At 30.9% G+C, this 22,622-nt stretch overlaps 2 protein-coding genes across 2 annotated transcripts; one reads left to right on the top strand and one right to left on the bottom strand.

Moving 5' to 3' along the window:
• Positions 1–8,356: 8,356 nt before the first annotated feature.
• LOC133669912 (benzyl alcohol O-benzoyltransferase-like) lies at positions 8,357–9,313 on the bottom strand. The gene is made up of 2 exons (XM_062090243.1): positions 9,293–9,313; positions 8,357–8,848 (listed from the first exon to the last, which is right to left on the bottom strand). The coding sequence occupies exons 1-2, from the start codon at positions 9,311–9,313 to the stop codon at positions 8,357–8,359; spliced, it is 513 nt and encodes a 170-aa protein (XP_061946227.1).
• Positions 9,314–21,521: 12,208 nt separating this feature from the next.
• Positions 21,522–22,622, top strand: LOC133670219 (glutathione transferase GST 23-like). Its single transcript, XM_062090733.1, has 2 exons — positions 21,522–21,972; positions 22,064–22,622. The coding sequence occupies exons 1-2, from the start codon at positions 21,661–21,663 to the stop codon at positions 22,427–22,429; spliced, it is 678 nt and encodes a 225-aa protein (XP_061946717.1). The 5' UTR covers positions 21,522–21,660; the 3' UTR covers positions 22,430–22,622.

The raw sequence follows: 22,622 nt of genomic DNA, 5'->3' as shown, positions 1-22,622 counted from the left end.
ATTTTAAATTAATTTTTAACATGAAAAAAATGTATTAATATTATTAATATATTTTATTGAATTATGTTTTTTTTTTCAATTTACTTTTATGAATGGTGTGTCAAACTTAATATATAAAGCTAGAAGGGAAGTTAATATATGTAATTAACAAAAATATAAAGCTGGAATGGAAGTTAATGTGTATCAAAACACAAAATATTAGTCATTATAATAATTTAGTGATTAATTACTTTCCGATCCTTTCACGATAATATAATTATTTTTTTCAAGTTATGCAGGGATAGAAAAGTGTTTTTTTTATTTTTTTCACAGTAAAATTACTTGGTTGCCCTTGAAATTAAAAAAAACATTTAAAACTTATGTCCAAGGGCTTTATTTTCATTTTAATTGAAAAAAATATGCCAATGTTATTAATATATTTCCAAACAATCTTTTAGATTAGTTTTTATAAATTTTTATTTCTAGCATATAAATTGCTTCTCTCATATCTTTCATGGAAAAATTATTGGATAGCTAGATCTTTACTAACTAGAGTAAATAAATGTCATTTCTTATAAATAATATATCTTTTATATATAATATTAGAAAAACAACTCTACTGCCACTAATTTTTTTTATAAACACAAAACTCATCCATATTTTTTTATAAAATCAAATTGTTTGATTATCTCATCAAAATGGATATATCAACTTCTTGAAGCTTGCTTAAGTCAATAAATGGATTTTTATAGCTCGCATACTTTATTGACAAATTCTTTAAATTCAAAACTTTCAAGTTATGTCACATACACATCTTTTTAAAGATTCTCATTCAGGAATATAATTTTGTCATCTACTTGTCAAGTCTCATAATCATGATATGTAGTTATAACAAGCAAAATCCTTATAGGTTTTAATACAGTTACCATAAAATAAGGTTTCGTCAAAGTAAACCTATTTATCTTTGTTTGTAACCTTTGACAACTAGTCTATCTTTGTACATTTATACTTTATTTTCTATACTAGTCTTTCTCTTAAAGACTCACTTGCATCTAATGGGTTTTATCTATTTATGTGGATTAACCAAGGTTCATACCTAGTTGGTGTACATTAAATCCATTTTAGGTTTCATGGTCTCAAGTCATTTCTTAAAATCAATATCATATATTGGTTCCACGTAATTGATAGACTCATCAAGTATAAGTAATTTGTTGTTTTTTAGCTTCCATGAAAAGTTTATATCTTATTGATGCATGATGTGTCCTACCAAATCTACAGAGTTCTTATATTTCTTGAGCTTTAGGTTAAATGTCCGATCTTATAGCCTCATGATTAGGTTTTATTTGGATGTCAGTTGTTGATTCTTGAACTTATTCAAGTTTTATTTTCCTCTCACTACTCATTTCAAGAACAAATTCTTTCTCTAGAAATGTAGCATTTTTGGATACAAACATTTTTATTCCATGGAATGATATAAATAATATCTAATAGTTTTTTTTGGATATCCCACAATTTTATATTTATCTAACTTAGTTTCTAGTTTTTCAAATAAAATATGTTTCACATAAGCGTCACGCATAAAATCTTTTAAATATGATAAGATTAGTCTCTTACCATTACAAATCTCATATGAAGTCTTATTAATAGATCTTGATGGAACCCTATTGAAAAGGTAAGTACTAAGTAGTAGTTTGTAGGGCATAATCCAAAAGAAAAGTCGAAGGTTTGTATAGTTTATCATGGATGGTGCAATTTCTTCTTTTAAGAGATGTTCATTATGAGATATAATCTCATTCTATTTTAGATAAAATTTGAAATCTTGGTTGAAGTATTCATTACTTTGATACAATCAAAGTATATTCATATTATTTCTAATTTGTTTTTCAATTTTAATTTTGAATTCTTTGAACCTTTCAAATTATTCAAACTTTTATCAAATATACATGATCATATCCAATGTGGTCTTTAATGATGAAACATGTATGGCACATAATTGTTTTTGGTTCACATACACCTAACAATTCATTAGTTCTTTCACTCTTTCTAGTAAAAGGTGTTTTGGTCATCTTACCCAATAAACAAGTTTTATAAGTTTCATATGATTTATAATAAAAAAGATCAATATCTTTTTATATATATAATTTAGTGATTCTTGTTTCAATAATATGACCTAATCTACAATGTCACAAATAATATGGATATTGATTACCACATTTATATTTATTTGTATAAGTACTAAATCCATAATAAACATCATTATTATAAAATGAACAACATTTGCCTTTAATAATAAATTTAAATCCATTAAAAAATGGATACGATATTTCTAGAAGTGCTAGAATAAAATAACAATTATCAAGTTCTACTATTAGCTTACTTCACAAAGTTAATGCAACAATCCTTACTTCATTATCATCTTGTAGATCTAATTTACTATTAGCTTACTTCATAAAGTTAACACGCCTGAAGTAAAAGCTTCAATAAGCTTTTTTAGCTTTCATTGTTGCAAGATAATTTTAGCAGTTCCTTCTATAATGACTTTCCTTACCATAATGATGAAAAGTTTCTTTGTCATTCTTAATGGGCTAAGTAGGCTTTATGTTTAAACTGCAAGACCAAGTCAATGCTTAACTTATGGTCTATAACAAAGCCCAATTAACCTAATTTTTTAAAATAGTTAATCATCCTCAACAAATGAGTGTTAACCGAGGAACCCTCTATCATGTTACAGAGAAACAATTTCTTAGAGGTCTTATACCTCTCAATCCTTCTAGTCGTACCAAATGACTCTTTGAGATGTTTAATTATTATATAGGCATCCATATTTTCATGTTGTGTTTGAAGTTCAAGTGACCTCCTAGTTAAAATCATACGTGTAGTCTAATCATCATTATCATCAATATGATGTTGATATTCAGTCCTAACTTCATCATCAGTGTCCTCGTTAAGAATAGAAGGAATTAGACTTTCAAGAACATATAACCTTTTTTTCTTATTTGAGAACAATTCTCATATTTTGGTACCAATCCAAAAAGTTTAGTTCATCCAATTTATTAACATCAAATATGCTACGTAGGGATATATTTATATTTACTCATGGTAATCTATCAATAGGTTGATGTAAAGATAACGAGTATTGATTTCATGCATAAATATTTATAACCAAATATAGATAAGATCTTTAATCATAATTTGATCTCCCATTATTTTCCTACAAATTAATAGCCCTCACTATTAATTTGAAAATTCTCACTTAAATCTTTTAATGGGCTAGGATTTCATTTAATTTATATGATCTTTAGTAACTCAACAAAACAAAATAATTAAATTAGGTAGATAACATAACTTATTGATCACATCTTTATGTGACTTCTAAATAAGTTAGGCGACAACTCTTTACCTAAACATATCATATATGTTTGTCCCAACTACTACTTATAATCTTATATTATCATAAGTGACTCATTCACATTATATAAGTTAGTTAAGTAAGACATAATTTTATAGCATTAAACAAATTCAGTTAATGATAAACTTTAGTAGCTCAATAAGTTATCCATGAACATAACTCTAGTTTATGCATATAAATTTAAAAGGCAACAAATCATATTCGTAACATGTACTGAATATATTAATGAGTGATTTTAATTAGGTCCTATTTCATGGCATAATTGATATATACATATCCATTATTTATTAATATACATTTCTAGCATGTCATTCTAATTCGATGATTATAGATATATCTAAACTAATTCCCTCGAGCTATCAAAAGGAATTAGTTGGTAAGAAACTAGGTAGCTATTGCAAATCTTCATAAGTCCTTTACTAACACTGTGGTTGTACCCTTTTGTCATTTTTTCTTTGTTTTGGATTGCAAAATAGATTTTCTATCTGAACTCCTACATTTCTAAATTACATAAGATTTATATAATTGTATAAAAAACCTTAAGTTACATTCGAGGGAAATTATATGAGAAAATAATTTTACAAAAAAAAAAACACTCGGGCCCTATTCAATATTACAACCATTCAACAATAAAAACACAATCACAATGGTCTTTAAATGTCCCTAATCATCCATTATATATAAGAACATATTAATATACATAATTATATACATTTCATGCTTCAATTCTAATTATTGGTTTTATATGAAATTTAAAATAATATTTATAACACTTAGAAATATTAAATCAAATCCAATTTGATAATTTTTCAAAATAATAAATTTTATTTAATACAAATTCTCTTTCAAAAAAATTTCAAAATTTAATAAGAAAATAAGTCATTTTAAAACTCTTATTAATGTCCCAAACTATTTTAAGATCAATTAGATAAATGTTTTTGGTTTAAAAAACTCTCTTTATTTTAGAAAACCTATTTTTCAAATGTTATTTAATTAAAAATTTGTATTAAATTTAAATTCTATTAGGATATTACAAAACTCAAAAATTTTGAAATGACAGTTTTAATTCAATCCTAATCAATTAGAAAAATTAATTCTACAACAAATTTAATTTAGGTTTCAATTTTAAAATATAAAATCAACATTTTATATATACAAGGTAGAATTGTAATTTTATTTCATGTATCATATTATAATAAGGAATAAATTGCAGAGTTAAATTCCCAAAAGCCAGTTATAAGGTGTAGGGGTAGAATTGTAATTTACCTTTAAAAACCTAAAAGTAAAATAATAAAAGATGCAGGAGCAGAATCGTAATTTTTTCAATCATCTTCTTCTCGGTTGTTACAGCCGGTTATGGGCTCACTGCTGCTAGCAGCATGCCTTGGCGGCGACAACCACGATTCTGTTAGCCATCCTTGGTGCTAATAGCCATGGTGTCACCCCCAACAGCAGCCATCATTTGTCAAGCATCAACCTCACCAGCAATGTCCAGTGCTGTTGTGGCGAGATAATAGCCTACTGTCTCGTTGCTAATGACTTGCTGGGTGTGCACGAAACGTTGTTGTAGGCTTTCTCAACCACCAAATGCTACTTGTTTTTTTTTAATTATAAACTTCAATCAAAATAGCATATTTTGACAAGATTTAAATAATCTGGCTAGATCTGGTTGGAATAATAGTCAAACTTTTTTTAAAAAAATAATCATGAGAGAAAAAAATTAGGGAAATAATTTTGCATACAAATTTAATTCATGATTAATGCCAATAAAAATTATAACACGCAATCAACAACTCTAATTTTCTAACCATGGCTCTATTATAACTCTTGGGTTTCCTAAAATATATACATACAATGTAAATGATAAATTAAAAATTTTTTCGAGAGTTCCAAGGATCTCATTAGATATATCTAGGGTTGTTTAAGGTTTACATGAAAATTACCGAAGATTAAATGTTCTTTTTAATTTTGAATAATTACTTCAAGGATAGGTTGTTGTAAACTACAAGTCGTTCAAGTGTCCGGCCTCTAACAGTAATCCGCATAAACCACTAATAAGAAATCTAATAAACCTTTTTAGAAGAGAGATATCGTTATGTCTTTGAGTGATAACTATTTTCTTTTATGTTTTCATGCCTTCTGTAACTTCTGTAGTTTATGCACAATTTACTATACAGAAAATAAAAGGCATAACATTCTATTTATAAAGAAACCTGAAAACCTTATAAATGGTAAAATAACAATTTGCCCCCTAAATAATATCATATATATTATTTCAAGATAATTTTAGAAATTTATTTATTCAAGTCCCTACTTGTTTTTTTTAATCTAGAATTATAATTCCCTATAGAAATTACATTATAGTCCTTAATTTCTAAAACTTATTTACAATCAAGTCATACTTAATTAATCATCTCATTTTAATTTCTGACCACTTGATTTTATTTGTGTGACCAATTAGGTTCATAATAAGTTCGCCTAAACATAAATCATAATCCTAAATAAAATATGGTAAAATAAATTGAATAAATTTATTTATTATTAAGTCAATAATTGATTGATTTATATTTCAATATCAGGTACAATATTTAGCAAACTGTCATGGTCCTCATATATTAGAAAAGTCATAAGTGGTATGACTTAACCTCCTAATGACTAGTTTCTCAATATAATTATTATTCCTTTATCAATAATATTCTAATTTAGATATAATTGCATGGAGTGTGTCTACTATATCAAATCTTATTTGTTCTTAACACCATAGTCATTGATCCTTTAAATAGGATTTGAAACTCTTTTTAAATATTATTTCACCTTACACAAGGACTTACAATGAATACTATTTCAGAACAATTAGAATATATATTTTTAATTCACATAAGGTGATGGATCATCTCTTGATTACTTAAATACCTTCATATAGTTCATGTTATACCTAATATATCCACATTTGTTACCCTTTATTAGGATTAAAACATAACACTTCTTATATAAGATAATTTAGTGATCTCAAGTCTAAAGATCACTTACACAACCATCATGTGAGTCTTTCCATAGACACGGGTGATCTCTCCATATAAGATTCTCATCATAGTTATTAAATCCAGCCCGGGGGTTGACCTGGCCAAAGGGTCGGACCCGGGTTATACGGGTTGACCTTGGTCAACTCGAGAAAAAATATTTTTTTTTGAGGTTTTAATATCTCATATGAAAAAGTTAAGAAACATTTTATGTAAAATTCAGAAATAATGCATGTGAATGGAGGCTATATATATATCGCACATGAAAAGGTTAAGAAACATTCCATATGAATGGAGGCTATATATATAGTTATCCCACATGGAAAAGTTAAAAAATATTTCATGTAAATGAAAGCTATAAATATAACTATCCCAGATGGAAAAGTTAAAAAACATTACATGAGGATAGAGGCTATAAAAAAAAAATATGTGAAGCCAAGTATTCACAAATTAATTTTATATTTTTGGGGTTTATTAAAAAATGTAAAAAAAAAATTGGGTCTTACCCAAGTTACGTTAGGTCACTTGGGTTTTACTGGGCTAATTGCAAGCTCGAGTTTAGACCATTTAAAACTGTCCAGGGCCCTGTGTCCCAAGTCAACCCATCGGGTCGAGTTTTACGTCGATGATTCTCATGCGATCCAATTCAGTGTACATGTCATTTGACAAACACCTATACATTAGTTCTAGATATCTTTCATACCTCAACTTATAAAAACAACTGTTTTTTTTCATAAAGAAAAAAAAAAACGTAATATGTATCAGTCTCAACAGCTCTAATTAATATATAGTCTTGATAAAGTATTGATTAGGAAGATTTTAGGAACAATGCTTTGATGCAATAGAAATCTCATAATTATAACTTTATAATTTTCTTTACAAAATATTTTTGTCCCAAGTATTTTATCTTTACTCTAAAGTCTAGATTCATTAATAAAATATTTGATGAATATTAAAGATAAATATTTTTTATTAATAAATAAAATATATTTACATGAATAAAATTAATGTCACATGTAACCAACTAATTGATTACATGACATATACACTAATATTTTTTCCTCTAGCAAATTGAGTTTCAATTTTGAAATTAGATCTTGAATCTAGTTTTTAGTATTTTATGTGGTGTGGCAGGTTGATATGTTGCTATTGATCTTTTAACTTTGAGATCAAACCTTGAATCTAGTTTCATTGTTTTTATGTGAGATGGCAGGTTGATATGTGCAAATCAAGCTTTGACTTTGATATGCGATCATAGCCCATGTCTTTATTTTATTAGACTTTTTGTAATTGAGTTTAAACTTTTTTTATTATTTTTTTTACAAGTTGATATGAGTTGAAAGTCCAAATTTAATTTAATTATAGACATAGGCTTTTAATTGATAATCGGCTTTTCAGCACTAACTTTTTCCTTTCCTGTTAGGCAGAATGTCCTAATTTCAATTTAGGTGAGACGTTGAACCTCTCTTTCAATCTCCAAATCACCTCTTCTAAGATTAATTAGAAAATCCCAACAATGAACACACAAATTAGGAAACTTGCAGACAATTAACAGCAGAAATTATTTGATATGTCAGTTAGTTGTAATTCTCTCTCACATAAACACGAATTTTACCCCCCCCCCCCAAAAAAAAAAAAATTACAAATCCTACTTTTATGTGAAAGAAAATACAATTTCTGATAGATGTTGAATAATTTATCGGAACTTGGATGCCCAGTTGTGGTGGGCTTCCTTGTGGGTCATGTTCGAGCATTCCCTCCATCAATGCTGTGAATCCTTCCGTAACTGATGCAACTAAAGAAATGACCAACACGATCCCATGCTCTCCTTTCCTAATATTGAAAGGCACGTAAGAGCCCCTGGCACCAGGGATATAGTCAAGTTCCCAGGCCTTAGGTGGCCCGTTGTAAAGTAGCTAGCTCCATCCATAGTCCACATGATCAAAACCTATTCTTCTAACATCTGACACAACTCCAATCCTTTAGGCTGGCGCTTGATCACCATTAGATCTGCCAAAGATCTCATGTATTCCTCAGTTACTACAGCCTTGGTATCCCTGATCAACTCTAGGGCATACCCCAATGGGTTTTGACAAAGCTCACCAACAGTTGTTAACTTGTTAGAGCTACCTTTTTCCTTTGCCTTGGGATTTGATCTAGATGCTATAGTATAGCATCTCCACGCGCATGCACTCAATACTTCAAGGGCTGTACAACGACTTAAAAGAGAAGGAATCATTGTGCCGAGGTTGGATAGTTCTTTGGGGCTAATAAAGAAACGGCGATGGGCCACGCCATCGAACTGGCGGATGTTATCTTCGGCATCATCTTCATCATCAACGTCTTCATTGTGTGTGCATGTAACGCGGGGTGTAAGCCTAGCATTGAGGATATCCCTTTCGCACGCAGGAAGAATTGAAGGAACATCAGCTCCCCTTCGCTTAGTGCAGAGAAAAACTCAAGCACACTAGCATCATCAATGATAATCATCATTGGGTTAAGCATCTTTTCTTTTTGGTTAATCATCGAAAGGATACTTAAAAGGTCATGAAACTAATAACCAAAACAAAATACAAAGACTTAACAAAAAAAAAACAAACTTAAAAAAAAAAATTAAAAGACTGATATGCTACAAGGTGCTCTGAAGTTTTTAAATCTGAGCTGCAAAAGACACATAAAGCTTGAGTGGCGGGCAAAATATTCTGGTGATAGAAAAAAACTTTTGTACTAACTTTGTCCTAAACTGTCAACCAAAGAAACACTTTAACTTTTAGAGGGGCCCGTTTAATCTAGATGTTGACTTCAAAAACTCTATCATTAGCAGAAGAGGTACTATCAATTAGGGTGCAACAAAAATTAATTGAGAAGCTTCCATCAGAATTACACGGTCATATGATTTTGTCATCTTTTCTATGCCGAATTATCATTGACTTCAACATTGAGAGCAAATAATGATATTGTTATTCTTCATAAGATAAGAGGTTCCTGCATCAAACCAAATTTCATTGCCAATTATCATTCATCCATTGACCCATCTCATGAACCAAACCATTCTAAATAGCAAAAACTTTGTAAAGCCTATGGAAAATGCAACACAAAGTATTTAATCCTATCCACACATCAGACCAAAAATGAACAGAGGACCCATCACCAATCATGAATTTAATATTTTGATGTAAAACTGAGCCGACAACACTATTTGGATCCAAAATTGACAAAATATCTTTCCAAAATGAAGAAATATGACCATGCAATTTAAGTTAAGCTTTTTATTTTTAATTAGAATAAAACCGTTGAGTTAATGTGTTAAATCCACAAAATATTTTTCGATTGAAATCAGAATTTTTATTTATTAATTTTGACTCAAAATTGCATCGAGATTTTGAGAATATAAAAAAAGAGAGAATTATATCTACTAATGATAAAAAAAAAAAAAAAAAAACCCAACTACTACCCTGAATATGCAACAGTGGGTTGTTAAGGAACCCTTCTTTTCCCGGCACTTTGAAAATAAGTTCTTCAAAGCATGGAAATAGAGGATGAATTAGATCTCCAAACGGATGTATGATTTGAGCACTTGAAATTATATATATATATATATATATATATATATATATATATATATATATATATATCATCTAATTCTTTCCTTGAATTCATATATGATGACTTAATTTATTGTGAAATCAAGTCAAGATTTGTGTTTTACAAGAACATGAATTTAGACATGTATTGCAGAACGAGATTTGATAATTTGATACTTTAAAAAGTACTTTTGATTTGTCTTCAAAGTATTATTGAAGAACTCTCATAGGGCATTTAAGGTTAATACAATAGAGCTTCGTGTAGATGAAGAAAGCTTGAGAACTTTTGAGATAGCTTCCTTACTTGAAGTACTTGTCTTGAAGAAATCTTGTATCTCTAAGAATTTTTTTTTCTTTGTCTAGGGTAATGTCCTTTATTTATAGAAGTTTGTATAAGCTCTCAGGTCATTTTTCCCATGTCACATGATATTATTTTATTGGTTGATTTTTATTTATAAGATCTTATATTTATAAAAATACATCTTAAATATCTCATCTCATATATCAACCTTTCATTGGCCAAGAAATATATGAAGGCTCATTTATTTTTCATGTCATTTATTTTTATTTTATTTTATCATTTTATGTAAAAATAAAATAAAAATGAGACATGGCGGAATTTGATTTGTAGAACATTTTTTTGTTTCTACATATGCCTCCTTAAGACAAGTTCACTTACACTCAAAAATAAGTGACATGTCTTGAAAATATAGTTGGGAGAGTTTTATACTTTGAATATATTTTTTTTTACTAAAATTTGATTTGATCATATTAAATTTTCAGAATAAATAGATTTATTTTATTATGAAAATAAGATATAATAGATAAAATATATTCTTAGAAAAATTCAAATCAAATAAGATAAAATATAATTGATATTTATCAAATCAAATCATAGAATCAAAGTTTAGTATCCTATTTGAAGCAATTGCAAATTTTAGGGACAAAATAAAATTTATTCTTATGCATGAATAGTAGTAACCAATAACTTTGATAAACCCGGAGGACTTCTTTCTTTTGTTAAAAGTGACTACTATGAGATCTTATTTTGAAGATCTCATTGTCATGGCGTAATTTGTTGAAGATTTTGACTAATGGTTAATGAGTTATGAATGATGAAAAGTTTTTTATCTCTCTTTCTCTTCCTTGTCTTGGTTTGCGTGCCTCCATTTACAATTCCTTTCTTTCCTTTATTGTAAGAAAAAAAAAGGCTTCATTACACTAGTGTAAGGGAAAAAAGCAAACAACGTGCAATAAACTGACTTGGCAATCTTTGCATAGATTCAAAAAAAATTTCTTTTTTTTACACAACTTGGGACCTTACACAAATTAGGAATTTTTTTTTATTTTGGTGATTCAATTTTCCCATAGTGTTTGGTGATAATTGTTTCTTCAATGACCTCTGCTTTTCTATGAGACATGGTGTGTGAACCATTTCTAAACAGTTATGGCTTTTCGTGAGACGTTCTCAATGGTTGTAGACCTTAAAGAGTTGTTTCTCAATGGTTGTGGATCTTGAACATCTATTTCTCAAAGATTGCAGAACTCAAAGAGCCATTTCTTAACAATCATGGATCTCGAAGAGCTGTTATTCAATGGTTATGGATCTTAAAGAGTTGTTTCTCAATGGTTGTGGATCTTAAAGAATCATTTCTCAATGGTTATGGATCTTGAAGAATTATTTCACAATGATTATTGAACTCAAAGAGTCATTTCTCAATGACAGTTGTGGATCTCGAAGAGTCATTTCTTAGTGATTATAAAGCTCATAAAGCCATTTCTCAACGGTCAATTTTGGTGATTCACAAGCTCTTATCAAACACGAGAGAAGCTTTTTTTTCACTTTTGATTTAGGTATGTTCTCAAATCTTTTCTTCTTCTTTTTGTAAACATCATTGTACTTGCAATCTTTTTACCTATGCTCTTATGTCATGATTGCGTTATCAAATTACCTTTTTTTTAATATGCAAACAATCAAATAGGTAATAGTTTTAAGGGGTGAAGTAAATATACTTAGAATAATTTCTAAGTTACCCATGTATCTTTATGGATAAAGGATCAAGTCACAATTTAGTTCAATTTTTTTTTTGCATGAGTGTACCCAAAACAAGTTTAAAGTTACCTATGTATATCTTTGTGGATAAAGAATCAAGTCATAACATAGTTCAATTATTATTTTTTGTGTTGTTTGTAGTTTTAGCTAATGCGAGCTAGGAGCTACATTAAATTTCAAGTATAATATCTCTTTAAGAATTTACCATTGATAGGCCCAATCCTCAATCCATTCTCATCGATAATTTTGTATGCTCTATTGGTGTAGACTTCTTAAACCACATAAGATCCATGCTATTTAAAGAGAAACTTGTTACCCATACTTTTTGACATGAGTATTGGGCATTGTACTGCCAAGACAAGATTTCCTATTTGGAATGAGCGCAGTCACACCTTCTTATTAAAAGCTCTGTAAAGTCAGGCTTAATAAAATTATAATCATTATTATGCTTCAATATGTTTTTCATCTAAAGCTTCAAGTTCTTCAGGGCGTAAACAAACATTGTCTTTATTGGAGAGTCCTTCTTGGATTGCAATTCTTAGAGATGGAATTTAACATTCTAGTGGAAGAATAACTTCAACATCGTATACCAAGAAACACGGTGTAGCTTGAGTTAGCATTCAAAATGTAGTATAATAAGCTTATAATGCTTCTATAATTATATCATGTCAATCCTTCTTCAAGCGATTCACCATCTTTTTATTTAGACATTATAGCATATAGTATGTATGCTTTATTAAATTATTTTTGTTCTCAACACTATAGTAATTAATTTTTTTAATAAGATTTGAAACTTTTTTCAAATCTCATTCCACCTTTGCCAATGATTTCACAATTAATACTATTTGAGAATATATGAAACATTTTTTTTTTCTAATTCACCTACAGTGATGAATCCTATCTTGATTACTTAAATACATTCATATAAATTATGTTATACCTAATATCTGTCTGTTTTTTACCTTTAATTAGGACAATGTGTGGTCAGAATCAAAGCATAACACTTTCTATATAAGACAACTTAGTGGTCTCAAGTATAAGGATAATTTACACAACTATTATATGAGTCTTTCCATAGACATAGACGATCTCTCCATATGGAATTTTCTTGCGGGTCAGTTTAATGTACGTGTCATCTAACAAGCACCTACATATTAGTTCCAGGTATCCCTCATGTCTTAGTTTATGATAGCAGCTGCTTCCTTTCATAAAAGAAATAATATAATATGCAATGGTCTTAATAGCTCTAGTTACTATCTAGTCTTAAAAGAACATTGACTATAAGCGTTTAGGAAAAATGCTTTAATGCAATATGAATCTTATAATTATAACAACTTTATAATTTTTTATGCAAAGTATTTTTGTTCCATGAACTTATTTTTACTATAGATTTATTAATCAAATATAATTAAATATTAAAGATAAAAAAAATCTTTATTAATAATATAAATGTTTACATGAATTAAATTAGTGCTTCTTATAATCATCTGATTGGCTATAGAGCATATTCATTAACAAATTGTTCCAATATTCTCATCTAAGTGTTCAAGTTAATTACCTTCATTATAATTATAATTGGGACTTTGATATTTATTTTCAAACTTTTTTTTAATTGAATTCTACTATAGCCTCATTAGATGAAATTAAATTTGAAATTATAATAAATATACTAAATTAAATGATAGATGACTAACATTTAAAATACCAGAAAAATACATGGTCAATCAAAATTTACAAGTTTAGTCTTAAAGTTATGTGTTGTAATGATGAAAAATATATGTTTGATTTATTAAGTAACGAATTTGGTGTTTTTTTTTTTTGTAATGATGGGCTTGTTTAGTTTTTGGAATTGTTTTAGATAATATAATTTGATTTTTTAGTTTTTCTTTTCTTTGAGTTTAATTCCAAAAACATATATATATAACTTAATTTGTTATCGACGGTGTGTGTGTCTGTATGTCTATATGTGTCTATATATATATATATAGAGAGAGAGGGGATATTTGGGTCTTTATTTTTAATGTTTTTATTTAATTCAAGTTTTATTTAAAAAAAATTAATTTAATTACCAATGAAATTATTAACAAAATTTAAAAAAAAAATTAAAATTTCATTACAAAATCCGGAAGGTAATTTTTTAATTACTAAAGGAATTTTTTCTAACGGATATTTTCCATCAAAAGATCCATAGAAAAATTAATTTCTAACCGAATTTTTTTGCATTCAAAAGCATTATTTAATTTTTTAATTTTTTTAATTTTAAATTAATAATTTTTTATGTTTTCAAATCATTTTGATGTGTTGATGTGAAAAATAATTTTTTAAAAAAATTATTTTAATACATTTCCGAATAAAAAAAACCGCAAGCATAGTTTTAAACACCTGTAAAAATAGTTTTATTATTCAAGTAGTGTCTGGCGAGCAGATAGCAAGATTAATAAATACTATTAATTTCTAACCGAATGTTTTTACATTAAAAAACGCTTTGAAAAAAATTAAATTTTATTTTATTTTTTTACTTTAAATTAAAAAATTTTGTGTTTTCAAATTATTTTAATATGTAGATGTTAAAAATAATTTTTTAAAAAATATATTATTTTAATAAATTTTCGAGTAAAAAACAACCGCAACCACAATTCTAAATACAGTTAAAGATAGTCTCATTCTTCCAGTAGTTTGGCGACTAGATAGCAAGATTAATAAATATTAACATTAACTATGGCCTCCTATATCCAAATAAGAAGGTACAATTTAAACATTAAACATTTAATTGTGTTTTTTTTATAATTATAAAAAATATATTGAAAATGTCATAAAATCAATAGCTAAAGCAATATACAAGAATAAAACAAAATAGAAAAAAAAAGAGACATAGAGAAATAGAGGAAGAGATTACAAAAAAAAAAAAAACTAGTACTGATCTGCTGCAACAAAAACAAAAAGACCAAAACAAAAAAAAAAACAAAAAACAATCAAATAATCTTATAATTCTCTCCTAAAAAACACTATTGTTTCTCAACCCCCCCCCCCACCCAAAATAAAAAAAAAGTGTTTTTAATGAAGCAGGTTCAAGTTTAATAATTTAATTTATTTGATCTTAGATTTGTTTTTTCCTCTTTATAAGATTCATCAAAATATAATTACATATCATTATATAAAAATCATATAACTTCACATAGCACTTTAAATTATAAATTTCTAATAATTTCATAATAGTAAGAGAAAAGTGATTTTAAAGCTGATGCCTCTCCTTTTGAAATATCAGAAAGGTCAGGAATTGGTGGTGTTTCGAGGGACCATAAGGGTCACTTTCTCTATATCTTCTCTTGTCCCATGAGCATTAAAGAGTCTAATTAATGAAGCAAGAGCTCTTGTCATTAGGAAAGCTCTGGAGATATTTATGGCATGTTTGAAACCTTGTGTTGGAAATTATATTAATAGTGTTTTGATGTAAATAGGAAAGCTATATCTTGAGATAAGTAGGAAAGATACGTAAGAATATTTTGTATCAATCTGCATTCAATTAACTGTCATTCCTTATCAGTCTCTGATGTATAAGGAAACCCTAATCTATCTTGTATATATATTGAACTTAATCAATACAGAAAAGCATTCCGTTTGAATAGTTTTTTACTTATATGGTATCAGAGCAGGCTATGACCAAAACCTATTTTTTCTTCTTCTTCAACGCATCTGTTTGTTGCGTCTCTGCCTTGCCTCTGTTTTTTTCTCTTTTAAATCATGGCTACTAATGATATTGATTTTTTGAGTTCTGGCGATTCATCCTCTGCTCCCAGCACCCTTGGTTCTCCATTATTCCTCCACCACTCAGATCACCCTGGTTTGCTTCTTGTTTCAAAACGATTGAATGGTGACAACTATAATTCTTGGCACCGTGCTATGAAAATTTCTCTAAGTGCCAAGAATAAGACAGGTTTTATTACTGGCAAAATCAAAGAACCCCATGAGGCTTCAAATCCTGAAGAACATGCCCTTTGGCAGCGTTGTAACGAGATGGTGCTTTCGTGGATCCTAAATTCTCTTGAGCCAGAGTTAGCCGATTCTGTTCTTTCATGCAATACTCCTCATGCCATCTGGGAAGATCTTCGTGAAAGATTTTCTTTAGGGAACGCTCCTCATATTTTTCAGGTTCAGCGAGACATCTATAGGATTGAGTAAGGTCAGATGTCAGTTGCAGCATATTACACAAAATTAAAGGGTTTATGGGACGAGCTTGTATCCTTTAATTCAAAAACATGTACTTGTGGTGTGTAGAATGATCAAACCAAACTTATACAGTTTCTCATGGGACTCAACGAGTCATATTCAGGTGCAAGAGGTCAGATTTTACTGATGAACCCTTTACCATCAGTTCATCAAGCTTATGCCTCTGTTGTGCAGGAAGAAAAACAACGAGAGTTGGGGGCTGCTGTCACCATACCATCAAATACAGCAGCCATGGTTGTGCGTGGCAATTACAACATGTCTAAGGGTCGGCAAAATAATCAAGTTCATGGGAATCAATCAAACAATTCATGTAATAAAGAGCCTTTTCAGTGCACTTACTATGGTGATATATATCACAGGAAAGCAACTTATTACAAATTAATTGGCTACCCTCCTGGTCCTCCAAAAAGTAAAGAAAAGGCATCACACCAGCGCCAAGGCTATGACAGGCATAACTCACACTCTGCATCTGGTAACCCCTTTGCAAATCAAGTGGATTTTAATCCCACTTTTCAGAAACTCCAGGTCTCTCTGCTCAACTTAACTGAGGGTCAATATGTTCAGATACTCAGTGCCTTGACCACCAAGCCTGTCACTCCACAGGCTAATGTTGTTGCTAACTCAACCTTCAAACATACATCAAGTTTATTACTGGTTGCTCACAATCACTGGATACTTGACAGTGGGGCAACCCATCATATTACTTCTTCTCTTACATTATTAAAGCATGTCGACAAGAATCAATCTTTGGCACCTGTTTCCTTACCTAGTGGAGACGTGGCTAAAATTACTGTGACTGGCTCAATTTAACTTAACAATTTTCTTCAATTGAATAATGTCCTCTGTGTGCCACGTTTTAAAGTTGATCTTATGTCTGTTGGCAAGACAACCGATGATTTACATTGCTCAGCACTGGACTTGGCTACGAGGACAATGATTGGTGTGGGTAAGCGACATGATGACTTGTATTACCTTGTGGTGTTGGCTTCAACTCCTCCTTCTACCTGTTTTGCTTGCAATTTGATTATCCCATCCAATCTTTGGCATCGCCGATTGGGACACCTTTCTTCTAATCGTTTATAACTTTTAGCTGATAATTTGCTTAAATTTAATTTTGATTCCAGTTATAAATGTGGCGTTTTTTCATTGGCAAAACAAACTCGTCAACCTTTTCCTTCTAGTTCAATTTCAACTTCGAAGTGTTTTTCTCTTATTCATTGTGATATTTGGGGTCGTTATAAAACCCCTTCTATTTCTAGTGCTTTTTATTTTTTGACCATTGTGGATGATTTTTCTCGTTTTACATGGGTTTTTTAATGCGTAACAAGAGTGAGACACAAACTCTACTTCGTCAGTTATTTCATTATGTTCACACTCAATTCAATACAAAGGTTCAAAAACTCCATTCTGATAATGGGGCTGAATTTCTTTCATTAAAAATTTTTTTTCTTGAGGAAGGCGTTCTTTTCCAACACTCTTGTGTATATACACCTCAGCAAAATGGTGTTGTTGAGCGCAAACATAGACACATCCTTGAAACTGCTCGCGCTCTACGTTTTCAATCTCATTTACCCATTACTTTCTAGGGAGAATGTATTCTTACTGTCATCCATATTATTAATCGCCTTTCTACTCTGTTGCTTCACAAAAAAACACCATTTGAGATTCTTTACAACAAACTTCCTGATTATTCTCGCATGCGAGTTTTTGGATGTGTTGCTTTTGCCACCATAGCCAATCCATCCTCAAAATTTTCTCCCCGTGCCACAAAATGTATTTTTCTTGGTTACCCTATGGGATAAAAAGCTTACAAACTTTACGATATTGCAACTCAGAAAATTTTCACCAATTAGGATGTGGTATTTCTTGAGGAAACCTTTTATCATCCACCACAAGTCAATTCTCCAGTACACAATCCACCAGCCTTGCCTATTCCTCTTCCTATTGTGTCTGATTCTTATTCCCATCTTCCTCCCTCATCAGTCATCATCGACCCCTTTAATCCCCTCATCTCCTCTTCACCTGCACCAACCGACTCAGCAACTTCTCTTCCTGAGCCACTTTCCTCTACTCCATTAACTCCACCAGCTGCACAACAAACCCCTATTCAGCCGGATGATCCTGTCCTTCTGAACCTACTCTGGTTATTCCTGATAAGCCACTTCGTCGTTCCCAACGCCCTCGAAAAGCCAACGTCCGCCTCAAGGATTATGTTTGCTCGCAGGTGATTTTGCCTCCACACGAATTGTTCTTAGCCTCGTCTGCACCTACACCAGGTACGAAGTATCCTCTCTGTCATTTTATTTCTTATAATCGGTATTCTTCATCACATCTCTATTATATTGCTAATGTTAGTCGTGATGAGGAACCTCCTTCATATGAATTTGTTATGACTGATCCTAAGTGGTAGGAAGCTATGAATTCTAAGCTTCAAGCTCTCATTGACAATCAGACATGGAGCCTTGTTCTTTTGCCCCCTGGCAAACGCTCGATTAGTTGTAAATAGGTGTATCGCATCAAACACAAGGCTGACAAGTCTGTTGAGCACTATAAAGCTCGCCTTGTCGCTCGGGGTTTCACACAAACTGCTGGAATTGATTATCATGATACTTTTTCCCCCACTGCAAAAATGGTCACTATCCGCTGCCTCCTTGCTATTGCTACCAGTCTGAACTGGCCTTTGCATCAGCTAGACGTTAACAATGCTTTCTTAAATGGTGATTTATTGGAAGAAATATATATGTCTCCTCCTTCTGGTCTTCGGCGACAGGGGGAGAACATTGTGTGTCGCCTCTACAAATCACTATACGGCCTTAAGCAAACGTCTCGATAGTGGTTCTCTAAGTTCACAGAAGTTGTTCTTGCTGCTGGTTTTTTTCAGTTAAAAGCCGATTATTCCTTGTTCATCAAAAGAGATGGCACATCTTTTGCTATCCTATTGATCTATGTGGATGACATTTTGATAACCGGGAACAACATTGAATCCATCAAAGGTTTAAAGCAATTCCTTCATACTCGTTTCTGCATCAAAGACCTTGGTGATTTGAAATTCTTCTTAAGCATTGAAATAGCCCGTTCCAAGAAAGGCATTTACATTTCCCAGCACAAATATGCTTTGGAAATTATCAAAGACAGTGGATACTTGGGTGCCAAACCAGTTGAGTTTCCTATGGAGGAATGCAGACTTTCAAATACAGGAGAATTGCTCAAAGATCCTTGTATATACCAGCGTCTAGTTGGTCGATTAATTTACTTAACCATCACTAAACCTGATATCACATATTCAGTTCATATTCTCAGCCGATTCATGCATGAACCACGTCAACCTCACATGGCTGCTGCTCTTCGAGTTGTTCGTTATTTAAAATCAGCTCCCGGTCAAGGTTTGCTTCTTCATTCAAATAACTCATTACACTTAACAGCATTTTGTGACTCTGATTAGGCGGGTTATCCTATCACTCGCCGCTTCACCACTGGGTATTGTGTATTCCTTGGAAATTCTTTAATTTCATGGAGAACAAAAAGGCAAAAGACAGTTTCCTTATCAAGTGCGGAAGCTGAATATAGAGCAATGACAGGTACATGTTGTGAGCTTACATGGTTAAGACATTTATTAACAGATTTACATATGCCAGTTTCAGATCCTGTTACTCTTCATTGTGATAATCAAGTTGCCTTACACATTGCAAAAAATCCTTTGTTTCATGAGAGAACTCGGCATATTGAAATGGATTGCCACTTTATTTGGGACAAAAATTTACGAGGTGAAATTGCTACTCAATACGTGATTTCTTCACAACAATTAGCAAATGTGTTTACAAAAGCTTTGGGAAAAGAGAAGTTCAAACAACTCATATGCAAGTTGGGAGTTATTGATATTCACTCTCCAACTTGAAGGGGGAGTGTTGGAAATTATATTAATAGTGTTTTGATGTAAATAGGAAAGCTATATCTTGAGATAAGTAGGAAAGATGCGTAAAAATATTTTGTATTAATCTGCATTCAATTAGCTGTCATTCCTTATCAGTCTCTGATGTATAAGGGAACCCTAATGTATGTTGTATATATATTGAACTTAATCAATACAGAAAAGCATTCCGCTTGAATAGTTTTTTACTTATACCTTGGAGATTGGACAACATTTTCAGTTCTATTAATTAATACTCATGTGATATGTTAGGTAGGGTTGATTATTTTCGATTTGGTTTTGTTTTTACCTATAAAAATAACCAAACTAAATTTTTTATAAGAAAACCAAAACCAATTCAAATCAACCAGTTTCGGTTTGGTTCAGTTATTTTAGAACAAAAACCGAAACCCAACCGACTAATTTTGGTTCGGTTCGGGTTCGGGTTCTGTTCAATTATTTTATATTAAAAATCAAAAACTATATTGTTTTTTAGGGTTTTTTTAATTTCCAATAGGTTTGGTTTCGGTTTGGCTCAGTTTTTTTTTGTTTTCAGTTCGGTTTGGTTTTTCAGTTTCAGACTTATAAAATTGAAATCGAATCAGTTGGTTTTTTAAATATTCTAATCGGTTTAATCGATTTTTTTTCATGATTCGGTTTTTTCAATTATTTTTTTCTAGTTTTCTCAGTTTAATCAATTTTTTTATTTTTTTGCTTTTCTAGTGTGACATTGTCAATAATAATGTGTGACTTGGATGTGTGTTAGGGCATTACTCAAACTGTAATCACACCATGCCCAATTCTTCCATTTTCTTTAATATGGTAAATCATCGATCGATTTTGGGTGTCATAGTCTTCATACCTGGTCTTTATCCATGTGAAACAAAAACAAAGCTCTCCTAGTATAAGGGCAAACGACATCTCATAATCATAACTTGTCTTGTGTTCTGGGCATAATACTGAGGCTGGCCGGCATTAGATTCTTTGCACATTATCGTCAATGGCAGGAAATACCAAAGAGAAACTCAAAAAATTATTTTTTTTTTAATTTAAGGATTTCTTTTCCTTATATATTTTATGGGATATCATTATCGTAAGTTTATCATACAAATACTGATATTAGAACTTATCAAAATGAACAAAAAAACAAACTTTCTTGTAGTTTCCAATTAATTTTAGATGGTAAATTTTTTATTCTCTACTTGTTTGAGTTGAATATTTTTCGTTCTATACTATAGAGCATGGATATGGTACATGCTTAGCGTAAAAGGTAGTTTATTGCATTAATATGACTCGGCTTCACACATCATGACAAATTAATATGAAAAACTTTCTTGTAGTTTCCAATAAGCTACCTTGATAATGCACTTCAAGACAAGCAAGATCAAATTAAGGCTTAGTTTTTGGACATATACGCAATACATGAAGAGGTCTGTATGCATAAATGTTCAGCTATCGAGATGTTTGAATAGCAAGAAACCATGGAAAAGGGAGTGAAACTTCTTAAGACATGGTCAAGTCCATTTGGTATCCGGATTGTTTGGGCATTGAAGGTCAAGGGAGTCCAGTTTGAACCAATAGATGAAGATCTCATCAACAAGAGCCCTCCACTTCTCCTATACAATCCAGTTCACAAAAAGATTCCAGTCCTCGTACACGACGGAAAACCAGTTGCTGAATCACTTGTAATCCTTGAGTATATTGAAGAGACATGGAAGCAAAATCCCTTGTTTCCAGAAGATCCACTGGAGAGGGCTGCTGCTCGCTTCTGGGCAAAATTTGGTGATGACAAGGTATGTAAATCACTGTGCATGGAGGTAAATTTAGAGTGAGCATGCATCTTAACAGATATTTATTACTGTAAGCATTTTCTTTGAAATTCAGGTTATGCCATCAATATGGGAAGCATTTATCAAGGGCAGAGAAGAGGAAGAGTGTGCTTTTGCACCAGCTTTTGAGAACCTGAAATTCTTGGAGGAAGAACTCAAGGGAAAACAATTCTTTGGCGGAGAGAGGATCGGAATTGTGGATATTGCATTCGGTTGGCTTGCTAACTTGGTCCCTGTTTTCGAAGAGATACATGCAGCAAAAATGATAGACGAGGAAAGATTTCCATTACTACATGCGTGGATGCAGGAGTTCTCCAAGGCTCCAGTAATTGCAGATTGCTGGCCGCCACATGAAAAACTAGTCAGCAAATTCCGTGCCATTCGTGATCAGTCCCTCCTTGCAGCAGCACCTCATGCCTGAGCAATCAAGTTGTAGCATGTCAGCAAATCATATTGTCTGAACTAAAGATAATAGGCTAATGTCTCGCATTGGTTGAAAGAGTCGGATTTTAAGTTATTTATTAAATTTCTTAATTTTAAATATTTTGTTTTATGTTATGTTATGTTATTTTATTATTTTTATAATATTAAATGTGTAAGTTTGGATTAGTGCA

This window comes from Populus nigra, chromosome 12 (genome assembly GCF_951802175.1).
Source record: "Populus nigra chromosome 12, ddPopNigr1.1, whole genome shotgun sequence".
In the NCBI taxonomy this organism is placed as follows: domain Eukaryota; kingdom Viridiplantae; phylum Streptophyta; class Magnoliopsida; order Malpighiales; family Salicaceae; genus Populus; species Populus nigra.
Note: the sequence above shows the minus strand (reverse complement) of the source record. Positions and strands in the feature narration are given on the sequence as shown.